Here is a 24,445-nt window from a genome sequence, read left to right as displayed (position 1 = left end):
TCCCTCATCTATGGTGCTGGCCACCTCCTCTTCATCCGGCACGCTCTCTCGTACTCTTATATCTGGTGGTATGAGGTGCTGATTCATCTTGATCATTGTTAACCTCTCCACATTTTTGGGCGAGAGGCGGCTCCGTTTGGGAGTTACAATCCCACCAGCCGCACTGAAAACCCGTTCAGAAGACACACTTGCGAGTGGGCAAGACAAGTAGTTTAAAGCCAGGTTGGTGAGCTGTGGCCACAATTCTTTTTTCCCATGCCAATACGCCAATGGGTCAGAATTAACATAGACCTCTGTGGAGTCATTCAGATAGTCCTTCACCATCGACTCAAGGTCCTCCTCCAAGGTTCCTCCACTTTGCGTAGCTCTTGCTGTGCCTCTGGCCTTTTGAGAACCAAACCCACGCAGAGCTAGCCAATCCTCTTCAGCCTCCAATGTTTCTGCTGTCTTTCGTGCAGATGATGCGGTTGCCGGTGTCTTTAACGGCTGAGAGGTCACTTGTGCCACAGCCACAGGTGCAGAAGTGGATTGTTTTGACTGGGGATGGCCTGCTGATGTACTGCCATTTCCTTCAATTTCCAGCCGTTCTGTTTCAAACTTCTTGGCTGACAAGGCTAGCCAACGTTTGTACTTTGTAACATCTTCATCAGCAAAAGGAAAGAATGCTCTGCCTGCCAGCGCCTTTTTGTAGCGTGGATCCAGAATAGTAGCACAAATGTAATGCTGTTCTGAGTGGATCTTTTGAAGACGTTCATCACCGTGTAGGAGCTCTAATAATTTCTCAGCCAGAAGCAAAGAGTCTTTCTTTTTGTCATCTTTTCGAAACACAGAACACACCTCCTTCAGTTGGTCCTCCAGCATGTACAACAATGGGATAGCTTTTCCCAAATTAGAGTCCTCCTTGCTGACTGCACGTGTGAAGACCTCAAAAGGACGAAGCATGCGTGTTAGGCTTTCAACTATGTTCCATTGCGGCCCACCCATCCTCAGCTCCTCTATACCCTCTTTCAAGAAATATTGATCGAGTTGCGTATACTGCTCATACAGACGCTCAAGCATGTAGAAGGTTGAGTTCCAACGTGTTACCACCTCCTGGATGAGTGCTTTCACTGGCATTTGACTTTGATATAGCATGCTCCTCAGCTGCTTGCGGGCCTTAAAAGAATGCCTGAAATGCTTGCAAATTTTTCGGCAGTTCTCCAATACACTGTACGCTGCACTGCGTTTATTACCCAAGAATTTTTGGACAACCAGGTTTATACAGTGCGCCAAACACGGCACTCTGAAATAGTAACCGTCCCTCATGGCCTTAACTATATTGGAGCCATTGTCTGTGGAAACATAACCAACCTTGCGTTTTAGTGGGGACAGACAGTTAAGGACCTTTGTGTTAAAGACATCCAAAATGTTTTCTGCTGTGTGACGTTTCTCCAAACCAAACATGGCTAGTGTTGCATGTTTCCGAGCACCTTTAAAAACAATGTTAGTGTCAACACCTGAGTTTAGCTTTGCTTTAGCCCCTGAAAAAGAGACCCAGTGTGCAGTGATGCACATGTAATCAGCGCCTGCGCCACTGGTCCACATGTCTGTTGTCAGATGTATAGTGTGAACAGCACTCTTCTGCAAAGCTGCCCCAATCACCTTCAGAACATCTTCATGTAGTGCTGGAACCGCAACTCGGGCAAAATAGAACCGGCTAGGAACCTTCCATTTAGGGCAGAGCGCTGTCACTAATTCTAGAAAACCAACCCCTTCTACAAAAGAAAAAGGGAGAAGGTCCAGAGCTAGCATTTTAGCCAGCTTAGTGTTATACAGACGGGTCATTGGGTGGTTGCGTTCATATTGCGCTTCTGTAAACAACATCTTTTTAATGTTGCCCTGGACCAATGATTTACGGGATGATGATGATCTCTTCGACCCAGTTACGCTCGCTGATGAACTTTTCCGCATTGATGTCTCACTCTCTCCCACACTCTTAGTGTGGCTCCCATGGGGTGTGCTGCTGACATGGGAACTGGGTGTAAGTGAAGTGTTTGAATCGTCTTCTACCTCCTCGTCATCAGCAGATGACAAATCAACGTTTTCATTACGTGCAATTCCGGCTTTCTTGACCGCCTCTAGGTGCGGAAACCATTCGACAGGGTGCCTTCTCTCAAGATGACCTCTCTGGCCTCCGGTACCATAGTTAGAACCAAGCTTACCACGACTAAATCGAAGCTTACAAAGGCTACAAATGGCTACGTTTTCCTTTTTTGGGCAAACACTAAAGAAGTCCCAAACTGGAGACTTGAAATGTCTTCGGGGGCCGGAGGAGGCGGCGATACTGGTGGTGGTGGTCCTGCTGCTAATGACAGATGAAGTGGAGGATGTGGATTGCCGAACTTCAGTACGTTTTGCACTTTCACCACCACGAATTGAGGTCGAGGACGAGGTGGGTACCTTCTTGCGAGGAAGAAATATGGAAGCGGTAGGTTTTGGTGTACTACTTAACTCCAAATCTAATGATTCCATTTCCATTGCCTCCTCGCCGACATCATCATCACGCTCAGCAGCTTCTCGGGATAGGGTCAAAATGTCTCTTTGCTGCATGCCCGGTAAGGGCTGCAGTGACCTTTGTGATGACTGGCTCGTCGTCATCGTGAGAGGCTTCATCACCAGCAGTATCTGTCACTTCTTGTTGAGCCTCATCACACTCCATAGGTTTGAGTTTTTGGACGACCTTCCTTTTACGCTTAGGTACCGGTGGCAGATCATGGTGTGCCTCTGCCTCACTGTCAGACCGCAGTTGTCGTGGTTCCCAAGACAGATCACTTGCACCAGAACGAGGTGGGCTTGAAGAAGATGTAGACACCCCCCTTGATCTTTTCCTTGCTAGGGATGTGGAAGACAATGAATGATCATCAGGAGGAGTGGCTTCCAATGATACCTCAGCTTCATTGTCGATTTCCAAATGTGCCCCTACTTCGGGAGGAACAACTATTGTGGGCACTTGTGAACGTCCATGCACCTTTGCTTGTGCATCTCCTTTTGCTGCCTCTCCTTCCACATGTACTTGGGCGTGTACTTGCACATGGTGTTGTTGTTGCGGCTGTGGTTGTTCAACACTTGTCAGATGAGTTACAACAACCTGTGTTGATTCAGGGACATTGCTGCTACTTTCTTGCGATGAGCCAACATCACTGGTCGATGGTGATTGGAGAAGTACACTGACTGCCTCTGAAGCACTCAAGGGCTTTGACTTAAGTTGGCGTGGTGGTGGAGGCACTGAACCCAATGGAGCAGGGGCGCTGCTCTCAGGTTGGTCCCCAGCAGATCCTGCTGCTGCAGGCGTACTTTTTTTTTTGCTCCCAAAAAAAGTGGCGGGTGGCACACCAGCCTCCTTGGTAACTTGCTTCTTCTGCTCCTTACTAGCAACTTTCTTGCTAGAGGAGCTACGGAGAACTTTCTTTGGGGCCATCTTCTTCAGAGCAGGTCAGACAGCAGGCCGCAGTTGCACGAATTGTAGAGTTGTCTGAGGCCAGACGTGACGTCGCGTGACGTTATGCTGCACACACACACCGCTGCAGGACTTCTTCCTGGCACTGGTGGTTCTCTTGAGTCTTGTGCACCTAAAAAAAATGGAAGACAGAGGAACATCAGTTCAGTTATAGAGCACAAAAAAATCGAAAAACACTGCAAAATCAGCACAATCCCAATCCATCCATGCCCTCCATAATGTTTAAATTCAAGACAACCCACAGAAAGACTAGGCCCATGCAAGACTCACTACCCCTGGGCATAAATAAAGGTTGAAAAGTAGGCAAAATGGTTGGAGGCCTAACAACAAAGCCTGCATTCAAAATGGCCACTTGCCTGCCAAGCACATGGCCAGTGCCTGTAGCTGCACTCAAAATGGCCACCAGCCACATGGCATGTCCCTCCCCATGAACACCCCCAAAAATCGAAAAACACTGCAAAATCAGCACAATCCTATTCCATCCATGGCCTCCATGATGTTTAAATTCAAGACAGCCCACAGAAAGACTAGGCCCATGCTAGACTCAAATACCCCTGGTGAAAAGGCCCCAACAACAGGTCAAAAATCGAAAAACACAAAATTTTACAAAAAAAAAAAATCGAAAAACACAGAAAAATCAGCACAATCCCAATTCATCTATGGCCTCCATGATGTTTAAATTCAAGACAACCCACAGAAAGAATCAGTCCACCCACCACTGAGTACCCCTGGGAAAAGGCCCCAAAACAGCCCAAAAATCGAAAATCCCAAAATTTTAGTTGCAGCAACTGTAATGCCCCAAACAAACTTACTTGTAAAATTTCTAATCCAACAGTGATCCAAAGAAAGTCAAAAAGGCCTCAAATCCAAAGATCCAGCAGCATCCACAAAAGGTAATCCTTCCAGGTCCACATCCGAATGAAAAGTGACCAGGAGATGGACAAAGCACTGGGAGGAGCCTGCTGAACAGGAACAGGAAGTTGAAGACTATGGGGCACTTCCTTCCTCCCACCCCCCTGCCCCCCTCCCCAAAATGGACTCCTCGCTAAAAAAGTGCAGGCAAATGTCAAACTAAGGAGTTATTCACATAAAAATCATCATTTCTAGAAGGTTTATGCTGCTTGCTGGTGGATTTCTTGTGCAGAATTGCAAATTTATATTTTCGCGCGCCGCATCTCAAATCTCGCAATTGCGAAGTACCGCGAGACGTGATCTCGTCGTACTCGCGTTGACAAACTATCGCTGGCAAGCCGCGATGACGTAATCGCGCTCGCCAATTCCCGCGGGATCACACAGCAAGATCCAAAATGGCGCAGCACTCGCAAACTATCGAAAAAAACAACTCGGCAAACGATGATAAACGCCGCGCGCCGCAAAAATTGTATCACCAACGCCGCGCGCCGCCCAAAAAATCCGCTGCGTGCGAATTTGCGGATTTTGCGGGAAATCCGCAAATCTCGCGGATTGCGGATTTCCCGAAAATCCGCAAAATCCGCGAGCGGAACGGATTTTCCGCCCACGCTTAGTGCCAAGACTGATTCCAGACACCCCCGCAGGATATGTTGGCCTATAGACCAGCTAGCTCACAGTGCCACCATAAGCCCCCTAACCCAGCAGGGAGTGAATGGTTTCTGGCAACCACTGAACATGGCAATCCTGTCCCCTCAGGGCTTGTGGAGGCAGTACAGAACATTTTGCTCAGTCACTCGTACTCACTTATTCTCAGTGAAATATGCAGAGAATACACAGTCAGACGTTTTCATTAACTTTACTGAACCAATGTTATTCTTGCTTAAAATATGTGTGCTGCAATGATTAATAGACAGAAGCAGATAAACGTTATTATAAGCACCAAAAGTGCAAATAGTAGATAATGTTCTACCATGCTGCTAAAACAATGTACGTATGCAGGCATATAAAACAAGGCAGTAATCGAGTGTACTCCTAGGATGCGAACCCTACTCTAAGTGTGCCTAGAGTGTGTGTAGGTGTAGTGCAAAGAATCCCCCAAGGGACGATCCAACCCCATTACCTGATGGAATAGAATGAAGGACCCCATATTGGTAATGAACTGGACACACCTCATAAGATGTCAGACCGCTGTATGGTGATTTCTCAGCATGCAAGGACCTCAGTTCTGCTGAAGTGCCTCCTCTGCTAATCTATAGGGATGTTCATCTTTTTAAATAGAAAGCAGCCTTGCTCTGTGCGTATAGATTAGTGTTGTTATGGATATGTAGATAGCCCTGTGGATTAAGATAGCGATTTCATTTGTACATAGTGCAAAAAAGACAGTGTACATCATGTTCAGGGCATTGCGATAATGTTGTGCAACGCTAGATGTGTAAACAAGTTTTGTTTAAGGGAAAGTACTCCAACAATGTAAAAAATAAGCTGCTTCACTACATGGCCCTACCTTGGGAATATAACGCCAGTACAGAGATCTAGTCCTAAATCAATCATTTTATGGCTCCCCATGCACTTCTAGTTTAAACCCAGCCATATGCAAATCAGTCTTGACCCTCCTTTCAATGGGAACAGTGGAGCATTAACTGCCAGGACAAGTCCTAAATCCATTGTTTTTTCCAGAGAGGACCCGGCTTGGCATTTCAGGCTGTACTGATTCCATGAGGAGCAGGGTCAAGACTGATTTGCATATGGCTGGATTGAAACTGGGGTGGCGCAGTGAGCAAAAGAACAATGGATTTAACCCAGACCTCTTGACTGGTGTGAGTGTTTGATTTATTCAGCATTCTGTCTCTCATTTTTTGCTGCAGTATTTTTTGCCCTAAGTGGGATGGGTATCCCCATACGTGGGTACCTTGCTTTCTATGCCACTAGAGTCAAGCTAGCCTGGCTTATGAGGGGTGATACCACAAAACTGGTCCCAGTATGCTTGTTTCCGGTCCAGGGAGAACCCAGATTGGCAGTTCGGGCTGGACCATTCCTATGAGGAGCAGGGTCAAAACTGATTTGCCTATGGCTTTGTCTAAACTGAGGTGGCATAGTGAGCAAAAGAACAATGGATTTGACCCAAATCTGGGGGTGAGTGTTAAATGTATTCAGCATGTCCTCCATTATTTGTTGCCACAGCATCCTGGCACCACAGAGGCAGATCTTGCCGACCTGAAAGAAGAAGACAGATGGAAAGAATCACAAGACCCATGAACAGATGACCCAGCAACTGATTTGGTGCCAACCCTGCAGGCCTGCCTACTGACTACTACAATTGCACCAAAATACGACTTGCCCTACAGCTGCTGTGTCTCAAAACCCTGAGAGAACTGTCAGCACTTCATTAAGAACCAGGACCTTCTGTGGAACAGCGGAGCTTCTCTCATGCATCCTGCAGGTACCAAAGACTGAGCTGTGAGGCTACAAGACCACAAAAAACAGATGCTGGAAAGCACCACTGCACCTGAGCAACCTAGCCCAAGCTAAAGTGGGCCAGCTGGGGCAACGTGGTCCAAAGACCATCCCGACTGAAAGCCCACCTTGGGTTTCCCCACTGTAGACTTCTCAAATCTGTCTGCTGCCTCTGTTTGCAGGCCATCTCTACCGCAACCGCTCCCGGTGACAAAAACCCGAAGCCTAAGGACACCCCTGCACTTGGCGCCCATGGAGAAGAGGACCAAAGGTGCCCCACGTTCCTGAGCATTGTGAAAGCCTGAGGACCGCCATTGCTTCAGTCCAACTGGCCTCCTAGTCCAAACATGCAGCCTCTTTTCATGAAGATCAATCCCCAAAGACTAACACTGGGCAACCAATGCTGTATTGCACCACTGCACCTGGCCACCCTAGTGCCACTGGAGGCGACCTGCTGGTGCTATCTTGGACCTTGTCCCATACTCACCTTAGGTCCTGGAGATTGGTCTCATAAGTCGCTGTACTTTACCTGTATGCCTTACTTGTTTTTCCTCCCATAGGATAACATTGCAACTACTGACAATTGCATTCAGTATTGACTTTTTAAAACCAAAATAATTTCTCTTGCAAAACGTACTTTCCTGATCATATTGATTCTGGTGCCTAAATATATATACAAAGATAAGAGTTATTTTGATAAACTGGTTTGGATCTCCATAATGAGTTTTATGCATCATTTATTGACTGCGTGTGTGTTTCTACAGATGTCTAACACTCCTCTCTGATAATCCCAAGGATGCTTGACCACACTACCCACTAGAAGAGCACCTTGGGATTGCTAGAACAAGCCCCTGTCTACTAGTAAGGGAACACCTGGACGTTTTGTGTGATATAACTCATTTTGGTTTTTTCAAATAAAGAGCTGCCTTCCTACATAGGTGGTGTAGCGGTGGGATACATGGCTTGGCATTTGCTGTACCACATGGTTAATGCATGATTCCACTAAGGAATCCAAAATTGTCATTAGTTAAAAATAATTTTTGTCGATTTTGATTTTTTTTACATTGTTTTACCGTTGCTGTTAGGGCTTTTTGTTAAGTCCCACAGTGAAACTGTTTAGAATTTAAAACGCATTTTTAATAAGTTAGGCCTGTTAAAAAAGCTTGCTGAGGATATTTGTTGATTTGCTAAAAAGGTCCCACCAACTTTAAAACTGTGACCGATGTAGCAGGTCCTTCCCAGGAGCTTAACCTTGGGCCCTACAGGAAATTTAAGTTGGACAAACGTAATTCTCTCTGTCAAGCATGGAACCTCATCATGGGGCCTAGACCCACTAAGGTACATCGGAAAAAGTTGCCTATAGAGAATGCTAGGTCCTTGGCAGTGGAAGAACCCTCCTACTGGAGAAGGGGAGGTGGATGCTGAAGAGGATGGAGACTTAGATAATGATTCCAGCAGCAATCCTACTGATACCAGGACTGGGGGCACTGACAGTACCCCTGTAGAAGTAGATAGTGAAGATGCAGATCTTCAAAAACTAGCCAAGAGGGCAGAATTAGAGGCTTGACTCTCGGCTATAGAAAAGGAAAGAGCTGAGATGGGCCTAGGACCCATCTCTGGTGGCAGCAATTATTAAATAGAGAGAAAGATGAAGCTTTAGACCCTACAATTCCCAAACAAGTGGTCCCTAAATATACACAGAGGGTGATGATATCACCAAATGGTTTACAGCCTTTGAAATGGCCTATAAAATGAGGAAACTCAGCCACAAGTATTGGGGTTTCTGCTCTCGGAGCTGTTCTCAGAAAAGGGTAGGGATAGGCTCCTGACACTGAATTAGGCAGATGCTGAGTCCTATGACTTCATGAAGGATACCCTCATTGGGGGCTATGGACTCACCACCAGGGAATATAGGATCGGGTTCAGGGAGACTCGAAAAACCCAGAGTCAGACCTGGGTAGATTTTGTAGACTTCTCAATGAATACACCAGGTGGTTGGTTAAAAGGTAAAAATGTCCAAGACTATGATGTGCTTTATAGTCTTATTATGAAAGAGCATCTGTTGAGAAAATGTGTTTCAGAAAACTTACATCAGTACCTGGTAGACCCAGGTCCACTTTCTCCTTAAGAATTGGGGAAGAAGGCAGATGACTAGGTGAAGACAAGGTAACCAAGACAACTCATGGAGAGGGTGACCAAAAGAAAGGGGCTGCTTAGCCCCCCTGCCCCCAAGGAAAGATGGGGACCATTCATAGATAAAAACAAAGAGTCTTCTCAAGGCCCCCAAAATTCCTGTTCAAGAGGGTGGGCCTTGAGCCAACACATAGTCTATGGGTGGGTACAAGGGTAAGAACTGGGATCCCAGGAAGACTTTGAGCTTCAATTGTAAGGTCAATGGGCAACAAACTGGAGACACTTGCTGTACTAAAAAGAATCCCCCTAGTGCAACTGCAGCACCTGCAGGGGTAAGTCTCCAGATGGGATCCCAGGTGCGCCTTGACCATGTCAGAGAGCTCACTGAAGCACCTTCAGATTGTTGGGTGGATGAGCTGCCCAGGCTGTCTGGTTTAGTATTTTCTTAATCAAAAATAGGGAGGAGGAATTGGTGTCTAGTCAGTTCCCCAGGTTAGATAGGTTTATCAAAAATGAACTAGGACACTTGTAACTACGTTACAAAAGGTTCTCTAGATAACCCTCATAAACGCTATTTTTCGTATTGTGCGGTTTATATTGGTTCTCCGCCCCACATAGACGTTGTGGCATTTATCAATGGGTGATCTAGCGTGCTACATGCCAACCTCAAGCCTGAGGTAACCTCTGGAGTAGCATAGCAGTGTCCAGAGATATGTGTAGGTACCACCACGGAAGAAGGTTATTCTTAAAAAACAAACCCACATCCAAGCAACTACTTTAATTATAAACGGATGTGACTTGTTATTAAAAGAAACAAACGGGTATACTCTTGGACCAAGCAACTGCATCCTCGCATATCACTTTAAACACACAGTCAACATGTTTCTGCTCCTTGTCGCCCAGCCAGGTCTGTGGAGCATTCGTCAGCACAAACAGATAAAAATTTATACTCACACCTTTTGTGTAGTATGTCAGGGGTTGTAATTTTACCCACCGTAGTTTTATTGTAAGGCTCAATTTACCTTATTGGTAGGAAATTTCTACGTCCTCGGGGGATTTGGACATAGGAGTCCCAGGCCGCAGTTAAAGGCGAATTCCGCGTCTGGTGCTGGCTCTGCCCCCGGTCCGGTCAGCAGATGATGCCACCCACCTTGTCCCGAGTCCCTTTGGCACCAAAATAGGCAGGAAAATTAGTAATCAAAGAAGCGTGCCCACCCTCAGGCTGGTAACACCCCTAAGGTGGGCCACCTGAAGTGGATACGACATTTCAGAGTCTACCATCTTTGTGATGGCAAACTTAGAGATTCTGGGACAGGGTTGTGCCCACTTCCCACAGGAAGTGGTCATTTAGGGGACGTAGTGACTCCCAAGGGTAGGTAGCCCATTGACTACTCCCCTAATGCCCTAAATGTAGTATTTAGGTGAGCCTCTGGCACCAGAGTGGCAGATCCTGCCAACCTGAAAGAAGAAGACAGATGGGAGGAGCTGCAGAAATCACAAACAGAAGTCCTAGCAACTGACTTGGTGCCAACACTGCCGGCCTGCGTGGTGACTTCGACAATTGCACCAAAAGACGATTTGTCCTGCAGCGGTGTCTCCAAAGCCTGGGAGAACTGCCAGCACTTTGCTGAAGAACCAGGAACTCCCGTAGAAAAGCAGTGCTGCTCCCCTGCACCCTGTAGGTACCAAAGACTGAGCTGTGAGGATCCAAGACCGCGAAAACCTGATGCGGGAAAGCACCACTGCACCCGAGCAGCCTAGCCCAAGCTGAAGTGGGCCAACTGTGTCAACTTTGTCCCCAGATCCTCCAGACTCAAAACCCACCTTAGATTTCCCTGCTGTGGATTTATCTATGCTGCCTGCAGCCTTTGTTTGCAAGTCTCCTCTACTGTGACCTCTCCCAGTGACAAAAACATGACGCCTAAGGACACCCCTGTACCGGCCATCCCAGGCCCGTGGAGAAGAGGACCAAAGATGCCCCCACGTCCCTGTGCATCCTGAGGCCTGAGCCCCCACCTATTGGTTCAGTCTCACTGGTCTCCCTGTCCAAACCTGCAGCCTCCTTCTGCAAAGACCAATCCCCATAGACTAATATTGGGCACCTGACGCTGTATTGCACCACTGCACCCGCCACCTTAGTGCCACTGGAGGTGGCCTGCTGGTACTGCCTTGGACCTTCGTACCATACTCACCTTAAGTCCCAGAGATTGGTCTTGTAAGTCGCTGTCATTATACTATAAAAAAAAATCCTCCCCATTTCCTTAGAGCGGGCCTCTTAAAAACCTGAGCGAGTGCCAGGCTTGGTGAGGCTTCCTCCCTACAACCTTTTGGGTGAGTTAATTTTTGCAAATGGCTGAATGAACATTGATTGCTACGTTATTATACGGTTACACATACATTTTTGTATTGTTGTTTTTGATATTTACTATATCATTTTCGATGTATCTTCCTTGTGTTACAGGAGAGAATTCTTTTCCAACCATGACTTTATACTACCATTTAGTATTCTACTCACGGTAGGTTCTGATTTATGCATGGTTCCAATTTATTTGCTTTCCACTGTTGCAGTAGTGTTGTATTTACGGGTCCTGAAGAAAGCCGTTCAGGCTGAAACATGTCGAATATATAGTCCTACCGATAGTAGTATTTGTTGTCACACTATCGTCACTCTGCTTTTAATCTTGCCGTTATGATGACCCCCTTAATAAAGTCTTACTTCTGGCACCATAACAGGCAAACTTAAACATCACTTTTTCACTTCTTTTCACACACTTTTTGAGCACTGCAACCTTTTTCCCTCCAGCATTACCAACATATCCTGTTGGCTTTCTCTCACTGGTGGATCCTATACTAGAACTCCTCACTATACATTCAGTGTGGCATCTAGTTGATACCAGTTTATAAAAAAAAAACAGATGACGAGACTCCGCCCCTGATGGGTATATATTTTTTTTCTCAACATTCTTCTCTCTCATAACACATTGATTACCTCTCTACACACTACTTTTTGAGTGTATAGATATTTATAGCTCCACTTAGACCCTTGGCATCCTTTGTGTGTTTTTTGTTTTGTTTTTTCTCTACCTGTATGCCATACCTGTTTTTCCTCCCATAGGATAACATTGTAGCTACTGAAAATTGCACTGTCAACTTTTTAAAAACAAAAGTATTTCTCTTGCGAAATGTACTTACCTGATTTATTGCTTCTGATGCCCAAATGTGAGGGTGAGCCACAGAAGGAACTGCAAAGGTTTAATTTGCAAGTCCCTGGGGCTCAGGAACAGATCTCTTGTTAAGAGTCCCAGCATGACACCTTCCTTGCTCCACCCTCCCTTATGTGAGTAGTTGCCCCCGAGATGCCCAAAAGGACTGACTTGGAGCAGCATCAGACTTCTGCACCTTCATGAAGCACAACCAAGTGTTCACATCAATCTGATCCCATTCTAGTGGGTCTAGTAGCCTTCATTCTCCTAAATTCCTTGTCGTAATCCCACCAAGCACTGCACCCATACTTACCATGCGCACAACTATCCTATTCTGATAGCACGTCAATTGTGCTCCAAGGTTCGGGAATCGCTCAGCCATGATTGCCTAGAAAATTTTGATCCCCTTGACATATTTAAAAAATGTTTCCTCAACCTTCTGTCTGTAAGGCCATATCGGAAATAAATTCACACATATCCACATAACTGCCATTCCAAATCTTCTCCTACACCTCAGTGAGCACATGCCTGCCTAAATGATCATGTTCCAAACACACGTCAACCATACCAATGGTGTCTCTGTATCTGTTGGTGTAGAATCCTGGGGAAGGAGTGGGGCCCTGGCTGCCACCAGTACTGGATGCACCACACTGCTTGTGTGTGGACTGCTAACAACCACTGATACCTGTGCTACCTGAGTGGCCATCGCTGACCCCCCCCCAGCTGCTGCTGCAGCTATGCTATTCACAGCTGCCTGCCCTTGCACACCTGCTCCACCTAAATGGGCCACCAGCCTCCTGGCCTTTTCAACATTTCCACTCTCCGCTACTCCTGCCATTGCATCCCCATAAGTGGCGAAATTAACATCCCTACCTTCGATAACCGTTTCAAAACACTAGCTAAATGTGTGACTAAATCAGGTTGCCCCTCTCCACCCCACCTGCTGGCATGACCCCAATCACCATGCAACTATTGCCATTCTGCACAATGCTGTTGTTTGCCGCAGTGAGATAAATAACGGTGATGGATCAAGCCTTGATCTTTGGACTGGGTAAGAGTGGTCTGCTTTATTCAGACACTCTGTTCATCACCACCCCCTTTTCTGAATCGTTGTTTGCCGCAGGCACTATCACTGCGGATGAACTTGTCTGTCCGTCACCACCACCTACACTGGCCACCGGCACAACCTTAGGGGAAACATATGCTACTTGCCCCTAACACATTTCTTAACTGGTGGGAATGCCACCCTTGGGGGAACTCCTGGGCTTTTCCATCAGAGCTGGTGGCTCCATTGGCTGCCCCTGGGGTTACTGTGGGTTCAAAAGAGCCAATACCTAGTCCAGCGCATCAATCCTGCGCATCAATACCTCCACATCCACACCAGTACGTGAGCGCTTGGCGCCTTTCTAAGCTCCACCAGGCATCTTGAAATAATACCCAGGTACTTACACAAACATATGACAAACCTTGCCCTACAACGACCCTTTGCCATACCGTAGGCTCTTCTGAGTTGGGACAGCCTCTTTGAATTGGTCAAATCCCAGGCTCCTATCACCTTCACAAAGAAGGACATTGTCAACAAGTGCTTCCTTGCATAATCAGCTGATATGCCCTCCTGCTTTAGAAAAGAGGGACCGCAACCCAGGATCTTTCATAAAACAACTAACTCTCACACGCTTGACATATAAAATTCAGGGAACACTGGAATGCCCCCTCATAGGCTTTTGAGGTCTGATAGGACAGAGCATCAAGCCTTCATAGTGGGTCGGGAATGGTAGGAGTACTTCTGCTGCCTCCTGGACGTAATGCCTGAATTCATGCAACTTGAAATGAGACAGAGTATCAGAAGACTTATTTGTCACCCATGGTACATGCTTAGCCTTAAATGTCACATTATTCTTTAATCACTTCAGAATAGTCTCTTTCACCACTCTAAGCACCATCTTGCACTACACATGCTGCTGAATAATGGATTCAACCACAGTCATGTTTTCAGTTCAGAATATCAGACTGATCACAAATTGACTACACCACACTGTCAAGTTAACCAGAATGGGAAACAATTCCTGAAAACCTATATTTGGCAACATAAAAAACACAAACCAACCTTCAGGCCACTTCTGCACACACCACTTTCACCCAAGAATCACTTTGAAACCTATGCTTCCAGGAACATCAGTGAACAGGTGTAGCTTTTGCTGGACTTAAGTGGACCGGTACAGACCAAGTATAAACCACCAATCTGCTAAATCCCGCTAGAAAAGACACCCAGATTCTCAAATCCTGCTTGACCTCCATTGAAAACCTGGGGGCATATTTACAAGCCCCATTCACCACTGAAGCATCACTTTTTTTGGCTCTCCGGTAGCCAAGCGCCATTTCCCATATTTAAACGGTGGTGCTAAGCTACTTAATGTGGCTTGACGTCACCTTGTGTGAGAAAAAACCTAGGCCATCAAAGAAACTTGTGTGAACAATGAAGCCAGACCAGTGGTGAAACGGAATAATCGAAAAATTGACAGTTTATATAAAACATATACTTTTAATCAATATATTAAAAATCATATTATGAATGACCAAAAAGTCAAACCATATGATAAGAATAAATAAATTAGTTGCACACAGTTACAGTAAACATATAATATAAAACTCATATTAAATACAGAAAGGATTATATGCATAAACACATATTTAATAACTCAGGTATTGAAAAAGCATAAAAACTCGACGCGCGTTTCGGCAGTGAACCGCCTTCTTCAGGAGTCACAGATTAAGTCAAAAAAGGAAACTCTATCCATACAGTAAAAGGATGGAAGGTGAAATCTTCAGATATCTTTAGTGAACAATATATAACTGTATGGTGAAGGCAATCCTGAAATTTTCCAGACGAAGACTGCGATGAATGATGATAAGGAGTTTGTTTTTTAAAAAAGGACATTGGAGGCAGTATCGCTTCTCAATAAAGTTATGGGATGTAGTAGGGAGCCGGATGTGTGGGGGCCAGTCCTCCACGTGGAGGACTGGCCCCCACACCACGAACATCGGAGCAGCACCATCTTGCTGTTCGCTTACAATTTACTTTTTGAAGTGGCGTTTTTTGTCTTTACATCAAGGCATCAATACCTTTTTGAAATACATCAGGCTCCCTACTACATCCCATAACTTTATTGAGAAGCGATACTGCCTCCAATGTCCTTTTTTTTAAAACAAACTCCTTATCATCATTCATCGCAGTCTTCGTCTGGAAAATTTCAGGATTACCTTCACCATACAGTTATATATTGTTCACTAAAGATATCTGAAGATTTCACCTTCCATTCTTTTACTGTATGGATAGAGTTTCCTTTTTTGACTTAATCTGTGACTCCTGAAGAAGGCGGTTCACTGCCGAAACGCGCGTCGAGTTTTTATGCTTTTTCAATACCTGAGTTATTAAATATGTGTTTATGCATATAATCCTTTCTGTATTTAATATGAGTTTAATATTATATGTTTACTGTAACTGTGTGTAACTGATGATTTATTTATTCTTATCATATGGTTTGACTTTTTGGTCATTCATAATATGATTTTTAATATATTGATTAAAAGTATATGTTTTATATAAACTGTCAATTTTTCGATTATTCCTTTTCACCACTGGTCTGGCTTCATTGTTCACACAAGTTTCTTTGATGGCCTAGGTTTTTTCTCACACCTGTTGTTACCCTGCCCTAGGAGTCTATATATTAACACTACCCAGGGGGTCCTTGTTGCTCTCACTTGACGTCACCTTGTTACGCTGGCCTAGATTTACAAGGCTGAGGCAGCACCTAAAACTAGTGTCAGGGAATACCTTGTCTTAGCATGGCGATATGAGGAGAAATTGTTAATTTCTCCTTGTTTTTAGCTCTTTCTATGTGGGCTGCATATTACAACACACATAGACAGAGAAAATCGACATTATTGATTGTTTATATGCAGGAAGGTATCCCTTCCCGTACATAAACAGTCGCCCCTGCAGTCAATGCACCCTTGCAACATAGCGGCAAGGTGTCTGCGCTGGCGCTAGACAGCTTTTTGTGCGCCAGCGCTAGGGAAAACACAGGGGTGTGCCGTATTCTTATGAACATGGCGCATCCCTGCTCCTTTTAAAATGTCAGAGTGCTGCGTTGCCAAATTTGGCAGTGCACCATGTTCCAACATTTGTTTGAAAATATGCGGCCTGGTCCTTTGATGTTTTAGCTTAAAACCAGATGCTGCCTGCATGACAGATCTGGAAAATGGGCGGCCTGTGGTGATGATGCATAGCGTGAAATTCATCACCTGTAGTGGATGCAACGTCACCGTTCTCGCCTCCAATCACATTCAGATGGAATCCTTGAAGGCAACCACATTCTCCTATGGACGCCTACATGCTTCAGCCACAGATTCAATTTGTATTTAGGGTACTAGGATCTTCAATTGGGTAGCACCTATAATACATACCAGGAACCCTCAAAAGTACAAGCCCAGCTCTTTCTCAAAACAGTCCTTAATAAGGAACTGGGTCACATCTTGGACACAGTCGCGGCTCGCATAGGGCATGCTCAGGGGTGGTGAGGCGGGGGAGGGGTAGGGAAGTAAACTCGGACATACGACAGAACGGAGGAAAGTAATTATTACGTTCCTCCGTTCCGGCATATGTCCGAGTTTACTACCCCTCCATCCTGCCCCACCTCTCTGCAGCCTGTCCTACGCAAGCCGCCACTGCTTGGACATAAGAACTACTTACTTAACTGCAGCGTGACCACTTGGTCCACACACATTGTATACTATGAACTACCAGCTGCAGCAGCTGCCTAGAAGCATCAGTAGGCGGAAGGGGACAAAGGGGCAGGAGTTAAATCAGTAAAGAAAAATCACATATCTCGATGCCAGCCGGCTGGCAGGCCGCTGCCTCTCCTGTGCCCCATCCCATCCTCTTCCTAGCTTTATGTGAGAAACAGGAAGCAGGAAGCACCAGGGCTCCCACGCTCCCTGGAGCCAATCACAACACTACAATGCAGCGTTGTGAATGGTCCGAGTGCTGTGACAGGGGATGGAGGGGTGGACATGTTCTCCATGCAACTGTAATGGAGCCTGCATGGAGTGCAGGGAAGTGTGCATGAATGTTTTGGGTGGCCGGAGAGGGCCGACCAAACAGTCATTGCATACAGGAGTGTTCTACCACTTCTCCCCTGATCTGCAGCCCCGCCCCCTCACGCATGCTGCTGCAGCAGCAGGACAAAATAAAATGATAATAACATTACGTTATCGTCATTTTATTTTTTCCTTTCTTTTGCTGCTTCCTGGCAGTGGGGCAACGCTCCTCCGACTTAGAAGAGGAGCCGCCGCTGTGAACTACCTCTGAAGTACTGAAGTGTGAGTAGTGTGCACACAGACACTGGCTGGCCACCCAAGAATTAATGTGTACCCCCTATTGTCCTCCATACCGACACAATTCTAGACAAGAGTTTCTAGCTATGTGGTACAAATATTCCCTTTCCGTCTACATCTCTTATACCGGAAAGAAACAAGCTGACAAATTAAATGTGTTTTGTACTTCCATTCCATAAACTCTCACTGGCTAGTGATGTCCCATATCATACTGTCTAGGGCCCTGGTCATACTCTTAACAGGTCTTACAAGAGAGTTTATCTTTGCTTGCAAATACTTTAGCAAACAATTTTACAAATGAGGGATTTTGCTATCGCCCTATTAGCAAGCTGTCGCTAACAGCAGTTAGCGACAGCTTGTAGGCGATGGCGAGCGGTTTGGGGCCGCTTTGCATGTCAGCGATATTTATCCCTAATGACATGCAAAGTGGGCGTACCCAACCTGTTAGCGACTGAAAGCAGTCGCTAACGTCGCTATCGCCTATTAGCAAGGCAGGCGTAGCGATAGAAATATTCACGCTAAGCGCAAATATCTCCAAAATCTAACGCCTGCTCAGACGAGTTCTTAGCCATCACATCCAATGGGAGCTGGATATTATGGCTAAGGTCTCATTAGCGATAATGCGTGAATATCGCTGGATTGCCAGCGATATTCACGCACTTCGCCGCTAATGCCGGATATTTTAAACGCTTTAGAGATAAACGTGGCTATTAGCACGTTATCTCTGCGATAATATCCAGCGATGCTTGGGGTTAATAAAATACTTGCTAAGCCCATTTAGCGATAAATATCGCTAGTTGTTGGTAATATGCCCCTTTGTTCGCTTGGTGGCAAATTGAACTTATTATGACGGGTGTTGTACTACAACTGGAAACACCATGGAAATGACCTGGAAAAAAAAACACATCCGGCAGAGGCTTCTGTAGCAGTAGCTGTACACTCACTCAGTTCACGACCCCGCCTTGGCTGCAATAAACATTGTTTTCATTTCAAAGGGGTGAGATCTCGAGTACACAGCACCGTGAATACTCGGACTGAGGGTGGAGGGCGTTTGTGTTTTGCTGCTGCTTTTAAGGCCCGCTCCTCACTCCCAGGCAATATGATCTTGGGCGCCCTCTTTAACTTAAAGCAGCCGCAGGATTGCTTCCTGTGCCGACTAGAAACCCACAGCTTACTGTCCCAACTCGCTCTCCAGGATGTGCAGGTGAAACTGAAATCCGGCCCTGTCCCGGGGCGTTTTCTGCTGAAAAGTGAAGAGTGATCCCTAAAGTGCTGTTCTTCAGAGCGGTCCCTCGAGCAGCAGCGGATCAAATAACCGCGGCCCTCGGAGAGCTGGGCACGGCCTTTCTTTCCAGCGGAAGTATCTCTTTGGTGCATCTGTAGCAGGTGGGTGTCTGTTTCCTCTCCTTTGTGCGTCCTCGAGACGGCGGACTCGGATACCCGGGGCCCTGGAAATGGAAAGCTTGTCCCGGATGTACACAATGGCACATGGCGCGGAAGCAGACAGAAAGAGAGAGTTTCTGCGGGATGGGGGAGGCGGCGCCCATCAGAAGACGCCATCGCGCCCTTACATCCTGCCTTTGAAATACTGAAGTTCAGGCCGCTTGGACTTCTAAACCTCAGTGTTTGGCACATGCCAAATTACATCACAAGCTCATGCTTGTTTCCTAAAATACCCCTAAAATTCACAACAATAAATTTACGTTTTACTCCAGAGTTTTAAAAGGGCACCCCTGTGAAATAAATCACCAGTAAGTGCCTCAAATATGATAAAAGTGCTGCTCTGAGAGATTAAACAGCTCACCCACGCTCACAACAGATAGTTAAATGGTCTAGGATTGTAACCGTGTCCCATAATTCCTGCTACTTAGTATCTACAACATTGTTCCAGGCAGCAATCATTTATCAGTAGTTTCTTCCTTGAAGGGTAATTGACAATGCATTTCCCTGAATCCCGTAATGGTAACAAAGGTGCATAAAATTGGCTACAAGTTTCCTTTCCAATTTATATATATATAAAAAAAAAAAAAACACAAAAAAACAAAATCTTAATCCCACCCAATATTGCTGAAAATATTATACGAAAACCTGTACGGATCAGCATAACCTCCACAAAAAGGTTGTTTGCCATGCTGTAAAGGCGTTCAGATTTCCCTAAAACGCACGTCTGCTTAAGACAATGAAGTATGTTGACAATGTGTAATTAGTTAGTTAATGCATGTAGTTCGGGAAAAGAAAAATGCAAATGCCAAATAATCGACAGGTGCAACAAAAAAATGCGTTATTGTTTTGTGAGTGGGTGGGGTTAATAATGAATAGCTAAAATAGTAATTGAATGGAGTGCGAGAAACGCCGTGTAATGCTGAGCAATTTTTTTGTGTTCGTTTACAGAAATATTTCCCTATACATGTTGAGTAGCGGACACGCTTGCCTCAGTGCGTTGACGTTTGTTCTCCATTTGATCACTTTGGTTACGATGCCCCCTCTCGGTAGACTACTGCAATGACTCCATCATCCCGCCAGAAATGTTAACGACATGACCTGATTGTTCTGTGCTGCTGAGGTGTGAATCGAAATCTTTAGTTTATAAGAGCAAAAACACATCCCCTACTATTTCAATGTTGTTTATTTCAATTAAAATAAAGACATTTCATATTACAGGCTCTGGATAAAATATATATAAAAAAATGTGTACATATTTACAATACCAGAAAGCAGTCGTCCTGCAGCACCGGAATTTACACAAGTGTCCATATGTACAGCCAAGTGCCACAGTGTATGTACAACACAGTAATTTACTGCAAAGAGCGAATTTAAAGTAGTTCCATAAAAGAAACAAGCCATGTACCCCGCACTTAGTGAAAGCCAGGGGGTGTCACGCGCTCACGCGGCTGGTGATACAGTCTCGTGAAAGAGTCCTTTCTCCGGGTTAGTGTCTCTGGCAGGTGTGCAGCCTGGAAGACTTGCTGGCGGTGTGCTCGCCTTTCTGTGTCCGGCAGAGCAGGCCGTCCCCGCAGTCACAGCGTTGGAAGATTTCAAGGCCGTGGGAACCTTTCCGCCTGTGCTTCGTGCAGACCTGCCCTTCGGTCAGCACCGGCTTGCAGATCTTGGACCAAAAGTGACGGGCGCAGCACAAGCCTTCGGAGCAGTCGGACGAGCGGAGGCAGACGTCGCCTTCTCGACCTGGCAGGAGGTGGAAGAAAGAACGAGAGAGTTAAATCAACTGTCGAGTTTAGTATTGCTCATAAACTGCACAACACATGGGGTGGTGACATATTCAAAGTCAGAAACTAACACACAGATTTACAAGCCCCTTGCGCCGCTTTTACGTCACTTTTCAAAGTGACTTAAAAGTGACGCAAAAATGGCGCAAAGGGGGGGCTTGTAAATATGCCCCTCAGCGCCATCCTGCAGAGAGAGCAGACTAAAGTAACAGGTGAGTGATGTGGGTTTGAGTGGGGCCATGCAGTTGGTCTACAATATAGGGGCCGTACTCCCAGCAAGCTGATGCCATGCCCGAGACTTTAGGTAGGCTTGTGTGTTTTTAGGCACCGGCACTGTGTACTATGGGACTTGTAGTTCAAATATGGGTGTAGGGTATTCAAATGTCGGCACTCAAAAACGTGAAATGAGTCACGACAGAAGGGTTCACACGAGACATTTGGTCACTAGGCAGTTATGCCTCGAGCTCTGGTGAAGGGCCCCGATTTAAGAAACAAGGACTGCATTGTTAAAGCTAAAAACAATAGAGCCCCAGAAAGATTAAACAGACTGAAGAACGGCAAGCGTGAGAGAAGGCGTGTGTGAGGAAGGAAGTGAGAACAGATTACTCTTGAGTAAAGTTGGAGTCTCGCGTCCTGCTGGGAAAAAGTGGGAGGCACTTGAGTGAAATGTTTAAAGGAGCAAAGTTACATGAAACGAACAGATTAAATCAATTTAAAGGTAGCGTTTAATCCTGGTGATTTATAGACACGAGCGCTGGAAAGTCAGGCAGGAAAGTCAAGTGGTGTTCCAGAAGAGATTTGCGCAGGATCACACAATTTAGTTAAACGGCGGAAGCTCGGATTAGAAACCCAGCTATGTTGAGTTGAACATACCTTTCAGGTGATGCACTCTCGAGGGAGACGTGGTTCTCTTGGGTTGTGTGTCCAGCGTCCCGTGGTCGTGCGTAACACTCTCCAGAATCGTCTCCTCTATGTCTCCGACGTGAACGTGCTCGGGCTCCTGATCATTCGGCACGCAGATACCTGAAGAGAGAAAGGAACCCCCCTGCATGTTAGAAAACGGGGCCTCTTCGCAGGTGCGAGACAATCACTTAAACAGGTGGCAAAGGATACATTTATCAGGGTTTAACAAGCTGGTCTTTAAGGGGGCTTTACTACCTATAATTTGAATTGAAGAACATACTTTTTAGAACTAGCGAGACACTATTCTTTCGTTAACACTCAAAAGTCACCTTCAGTGCTCAGTAAATTAACGACGTTAAGTACGTATGATTTTACACTGGGTGCATTGGTACAAGGGATACCCCGGCAGGGTCTTTGCAGATGCTAACATAGGGACAGACTCCTACAATCGAACTAAATAATAGATTGTTAAGGGGGGGGGGGGGGCACGGCTGATCTAGAGCTCTGGTAGTAACGAAACCTTTTTAAAATAAAATAGGTCTCATGGATAAGCAGTTAAGCGTTCCTGGACCCTCACTGGACGGTGACTGACTCAGAGCCCAGACACCCTCTCCCACAAGACATCTAATCAGATACGGACAATATCTCAGTAAGGAAGGTATGTGTTAAGCTTGCTCCAACTGCCCCCACGCTCCCCGCCCGACCCCCGGTGCTCACCGTTGTTGCAGTAGTTGCCCGGGCAGCACATGGCGTCCCGCAGACAGCGCTTGCGTCGCTTCCGGCAGGCCAGGCAGACGTGCGCGGCGCCCCCGCGGGAGCCGTAGCAGAACTCGTTGAAGGCGCAGTCGTCGTCTTCCACGCAGGAGAAGGGCTGCAAGAGAAGAGGAGGGGTGAGTGAGGGGACAGCGGCACCTGCCGCGGCAGGACGGAGAACAGCGGGCACAGGAGCTCTGCCACCAATCACACATCACAAACCTGATGCACCACAGAACACAACATTCACCAAGTCTAATCACAGCCAGGGGAGTGCGGATGGTCCCCAATCAAGCCCAGCACACACCAGGTAACGTGTGGCTGATGAGGGGGGCTCTAAGCTACGCCCGAACCCCAACCAGATTTGGGAACCGCTAAAGAAGCGCAGTGTCAAATCCAAGTCGTCTTAAAAGTTAGGTGACTTTAAGAACCTTTGAGGTAAATACCAGGTATCAGGTGCCTCAAACCAAAACCAACATATGCCAAACATCAAACGAGCAGGCTGGGCTTCTACTCTTATCCCCAGCACGCCAATCCCCAACTAGTAAAACAGCCAGAAAAGTCTGAGGACCCACATCGAAGCGCACCCCATCACACTGCACGTGACAGGACACATGAAGGGGTGATGCTCCTGGGAGCCGAGCAGCTCTCTCTGCCGCAGTACCAAGGGGACGATTGTTTCAGGATCCAGCAAGCCACGCAGACAAGGCTGGGCTCTTTAAATTAGAAAATGAAAGTTCCAAAGCGACCAGTCATAAAGCGAGGTAGCAGATCCCAGGGAACAGTAGGTTGTGCGCGGGCAAACTTGTAAATCGTCGGCGCTGTCAGCTCCGCTCTGACTGCCCGGGATGCCACAGCAGCCTCTACATTACTATAAGTAACGCCTCGCGCCGTTCAGAAAATTAAATTATGTTTCCCATTTTTTGAGCAGATTGATGAAATTCTGTGCGTGCAAAGTAAGCGGTGCGCATTTTCTCCAACTGTCCCTCAAGCTTTTCGTGCGCGCCACTACATGCGCTCAGACGTTCAAATTCCACGAAACCATACAGCAGAGTACAGCACCAGCGCTGGAAAAGTGCAAGAGATTCTTACCTGGTAGGCGTCCAGGGCTTGGTTTTTGTTGCCAACATCCTGGGCGATAAAGTCCGGGCTGGCACTGACCGGGTAACCCGTACCCTGGCCCCCGGACAGAGTTTTGATGGAGTTGGAGTTAGACAAGGCGGGGGAGCCGAACGCAGTGTCCAGAGAAGCGAGGCAGCAACAGAAGGCGAGTGCTGCCAGCATCCCGCGGGGAGAAGGCACTCCCTGGGGACCCCGAGCCATGACAGGAGCAACAGTAGGCAGGAGACAGATGCCAAGGCACTCCGGGGCACCGCACAGGTCCTGCCGAGCCTCTCGGTAAGGTATCCACGGAGGAAGTTGCCTGGAGCTGAGACAGGCACAGAAGGATTCTGAGGATGTCCTGTACAGCGGCGCCCTTTATACCCGGCTCTTGTTGGCACTCCCGCCCCCCGAGGAGACTACAACAAAGGGGGATGGGATTTCAAAGACCTGTGGCTTCTCTGACGCCCATCACGGATCCCAAACCACTGGCTGGACTCCCAGGATGGGGATTTCACAATCATGGTGGCAATTATTAACACGTTTTCGGCAGATTAGTCGAATCGCGGCACCGATGCCGTTTCAGAGGGCTTGACAGGGCACACTGACCTGCTCGGATTCCCTGCCGGTTACACCTCTATCCACGTACAGTTAGTTGCGTTTCCTCAAAGCAAATACTGAATCAAACATGCATACAGAAAGTTGTGTATAGCAACATGTAGTGTATTATCCTCCGCCACTTGGAGATGGAAGAGCAACTCCATGACTTAAACACTTGGCCGAGTAATAAAATATGTACATTAAACGCTGTATCTGACCCTCTACTGGAGTGGGTAAACTTATTGCCATAGTTTTTTTTCAAAACAGGT

General features: G+C 46.5%; 1 protein-coding gene across 1 annotated transcript; it reads right to left on the bottom strand.

Moving 5' to 3' along the window:
* Window positions 1–20,205: 20,205 nt before the first annotated feature.
* Window positions 20,206–23,911, bottom strand: LOC147711185 (dickkopf-related protein 1-like). Its single transcript, XM_086920119.1, has 4 exons — window positions 23,568–23,911; window positions 22,440–22,593; window positions 21,693–21,842; window positions 20,206–20,778 (listed from the first exon to the last, which is right to left on the bottom strand). The coding sequence occupies exons 1-4, from the start codon at window positions 23,796–23,798 to the stop codon at window positions 20,525–20,527; spliced, it is 789 nt and encodes a 262-aa protein (XP_086776245.1). The 5' UTR covers window positions 23,799–23,911; the 3' UTR covers window positions 20,206–20,524.
* Window positions 23,912–24,445: the final 534 nt, after the last annotated feature.

The sequence above is a fragment of the Lissotriton vulgaris genome, chromosome 5, assembly GCF_964263255.1.
Source record: "Lissotriton vulgaris chromosome 5, aLisVul1.2, whole genome shotgun sequence".
Taxonomy (NCBI): domain Eukaryota; kingdom Metazoa; phylum Chordata; class Amphibia; order Caudata; family Salamandridae; genus Lissotriton; species Lissotriton vulgaris.
The sequence above is the reverse complement of the archived record's forward strand: the minus strand, read 5'-3'. Positions and strand labels throughout refer to the sequence as shown.

What these genes read in the sequence shown, in the direction of transcription:
- LOC147711185 (XM_086920119.1), bottom strand. Translation starts at nt 23,798, where the DNA reads ATGGCTCGGGGTCCCCAGGGAGTGCCTTCTCCCCGCGGGATGCTGGCA. An exon ending in AAGCCCTGGACGCCTACCAG is followed by an intron (nt 22,594 to 23,567) that starts GTAAGAATCTCT and finishes CTTCTCTTGCAG; the next exon opens with CCCTTCTCCTGCGTGGAAGA. An exon ending in GGGCAACTACTGCAACAACG is followed by an intron (nt 21,843 to 22,439) that starts GTGAGCACCGGG and finishes TTCTCTCTTCAG; the next exon opens with GTATCTGCGTGCCGAATGAT.